Here is a 3,144-nt window from a genome sequence, read left to right on the forward strand (position 1 = left end):
AACCACCTTGGAACCCTTCCGTTTCCAGAGGCCCCTTAAAAGGGTGACCCGCTTAGGGAAGACCAAAGGAGTTAACCGCTCCAGCCAGTCCCCATATAAACAGTGGAGTGCCTCTCCCTCTCTTTCCCACATCGCGCCGTTACCAAAGCGAACCCCGTCTCCCTTAGCCTCTCCGCGCTTTTAGTAAGCGTTGCTTGAGAAATTAGCTCCTAATTTTTTCGACCTAGAAATCTGAATCTTCTTGCTCTTGCTCACGGTGAATCATTCTTCATACCTACTTAGCATCTTCACGCGCTATGTCCGACAGAGTCCAAGCAGTCACAGATGGCTTCCGTAACAAGAACCAAAATCCTGTAACCGACCCTACCCCTTGAGGACCCTACTACCACTGCTAGCTCCCCGGCAACCCAAACTGCAGCCCCAGCTATTCCGGCTGAAGGGGAAACCTCTGCCCTTCACCATCCCGCCCCTTCCATGCCTCGAGATGCCGCGGCAAAAAAGAGTAAAACCCATAAGAACCAAGGGAAAAACGGGAATCCGACTCGCTTCGGTAAAAGCTCCGCTGACGCGGCCCCAAATTCTGCAAACGAGACTGGGACTAGGAATGATCCGGACCTGTCCAAAAGATTCGAAGTGGACAACAGTAAGTCCAAAACCACCCGTCCAAACCATTTTGGTAGAACGGATGACTAACATTCAAAAAAAAAAAAAAAAAAAAAAAAAAAACGAATGAATTGTGAACGCGCGCGCGTATTACAGCCGACGATGAGAGTACGGAGGCTGGGATAGAGGTTTTAGATCTGACCCCCAAGGATTCCTCCAAAGGTGTGCTCCTTGCCCTGCTTCTGCTCAAGTTTATCGCTAGCCGAATGTGATCCCTCACTAACGTGTTGGATTTAAAGGCAAAGCCTCTCCCCCAGTTGTAGCCCCAAAAAGCCTCGCGTTGAATGACGAGACCATTGCTACCCTCGTGGAAAAGCATCTGGCGGCGGAGAAAGCTGGCGACCAAGAAGCATCGGACCTCTACTTTGCAATGTTCAAATCCTTGATGTCAACAAAGCCCCCCGTGCATTCGGCTCAAACCCCGGTGTCAGCCTCGGCCGAAGACCTCAGCAACAAGGCGCGTCCAAAAAAGCTGGTCAACCCCGACCCTTACGCTAAGTACGCCCTGATCCCCAAATACCACGAAGACAAGGAGAATCACTCGGATGGTGAATCCGTGGTTGGCAACATACAGTTCAATGTCGAAGCCGTTCCCCGTCATGACGAGATGGGCTTTACCCCCTATTTCGACAAGAATATAAGGGAACTCAAGGGCCCCATTCCCTTGACGATATTCAACAAGGCATGGAAGAACCGCGCTATCCTCTATTACGCGGAAAAACGGTCCAAGTTTGAAGATTCTGCCTCCGACCGCAACCGCTACACGGGCTATCCTTACCCTTCAGAGTGGACTCAGTCATTTAGCGACTGGACTTCTAACCACCAGAATTTCTACAATACCCTCAAAGTAGAGTACAACTTCAAGCGCATGGCCAACTGGCTCCTCGCCCACAAAGCTAACGCCGACGCTATCCTGGCCGAGGACGGCTTTATGGTCGCCCTCCGCTATGACATCCAAGTGCGCACCAACGCCTTTGCTCATTGGGTGGCGCTAGCGGACGGCTCCCAATCTGTGGCAAACATCTCAGTTTTCCGAAGCAAGATCGCCCACTCCTGCTACGCCACTGCCAGGAAATTTGACGAGCTTGACTTCACAGACAACCCATACGCGGAATTTGGCACTCAAGCTAACTGGGACCCAACTACTGGTGCCCCAAAAACCGAGAAGAAGCAAGCAGTCGCTAAGGCCCCGAACGTCGCTAACGCGGCGGGCCCGTCTTCCCTCCCAGCAAAACCCGCTGGCGGTAGAGCCCCAAAGGGTAGCGGGTACAAAGGCAACAATTTCGACCCAAATCACGCCGCGAAGCAAGGCGCGCAAGGGAACGGGAAAGCTCCCCAGTAGGCCTCCTTCCTTCTTTCCTTATTGGTTTAGCCATATGGGCACCGTAATCTTTGTTGTCTCTACAGTACACAGTTCTACATAGCCTCCCCACTGTCCCTACCAAAAAAAGAAAAAGAAAAAAAAACCATTAAAAAGTCCTTTCCCGGTTGAGCGTCACCTCACCCTTGATCATGTCCTTTTTCTGACCAATGAAATGAATCATCTCCATAGTGTGTTTAGTGAACATTCAGAGCAGAACTCACCCAAGCCCCCCCGTCAGCTCCCATGCGACCAAGGTGCTCCGGAAACTGCCGCAGAACCGGGCCCCTTTTGCCCCAATTCACATAGTGCCTCGCCCTCGCGTTGGCCGACAAAAGTCTCTTGCAAAATGAAGATTGAGGCTTGGGAGGCTGCTCTTAAAGACGCAGACCTCCTGCCTGAGTTTGCCGACGTTCTCGATGGCTTCAAAAACGGTTTCCATCAAGGAATTCCGCAACACTCGCTCGGCCCAAATAGGGCATTCTTCACCCCAGACAACCATGCCTCGGCCTGGGAGGTGAAAGACTTAATAGAGGAAAAACTGCAGAAAGAGCTCTCAAGCGGACAAATGTTTGGTCCATTCAAACACACAGAGTTCGCTAAACATTTTAGCTTTTTTCGCTCCAACCCGCTAGGAGCGGTGGTTAACGGTGATGGCTCGCTGCGCCCAACGAACGATTTATCCTACCCTCATATCTGCTGGTGAAAGATTTTGATGGCAACCTCCTCTTGGACACTAGAATTACCTTCGGAGGGGTGGCAGGGTGCGGTTTGTTTGGCCGTCCTGCTGATGCCTGGAAACAAATTATGCTGCATCGCTTCAACCTAGTTTCCGTCTTCCGTTGGGTCGACGATAACCTCTTTGTGAAGGATATTGAATCCACAACCAAGATGGACGACATCATGGCCCTTTCAGGGGTTTTGGGGGTCAAAACGAACGATGAAAAGTTCTCGGCTTTCGCTCCAGAACAGAAATACATCGGGTTCCTGTGGAACGGGGTCGACAAGACTGTCCGCCTACCGCAGGGGAAGTTATTTGAACGGGTGGACCAACTCAAAAAGTTCTTAGACCAACAAACATATTCTTATAACAACGTTGAGGTCATGGTAGGACGCCTTAA

The 3,144-nt window shown here is 51.1% G+C and overlaps 1 protein-coding gene across 1 annotated transcript; it reads left to right on the forward strand.

The window, feature by feature from the left end:
* Positions 1 to 474: 474 nt before the first annotated feature.
* PtA15_1A556 (uncharacterized protein) lies at positions 475 to 2,005 on the forward strand (the record flags this gene model as incomplete). The annotated part of the gene is made up of 4 exons (XM_053165595.1): positions 475 to 643; positions 760 to 825; positions 903 to 1,222; positions 1,850 to 2,005. 4 exons carry the CDS (start codon positions 475 to 477, stop codon positions 2,003 to 2,005), a joined length of 711 nt encoding a protein of 236 aa, XP_053016771.1.
* Between the last annotated feature and the right edge of the window lie 1,139 nt (positions 2,006 to 3,144).

This window comes from Puccinia triticina, chromosome 1A (assembly GCF_026914185.1).
Source record: "Puccinia triticina chromosome 1A, complete sequence".
Classification (NCBI taxonomy): Eukaryota; Fungi; Basidiomycota; class Pucciniomycetes; order Pucciniales; family Pucciniaceae; genus Puccinia; species Puccinia triticina.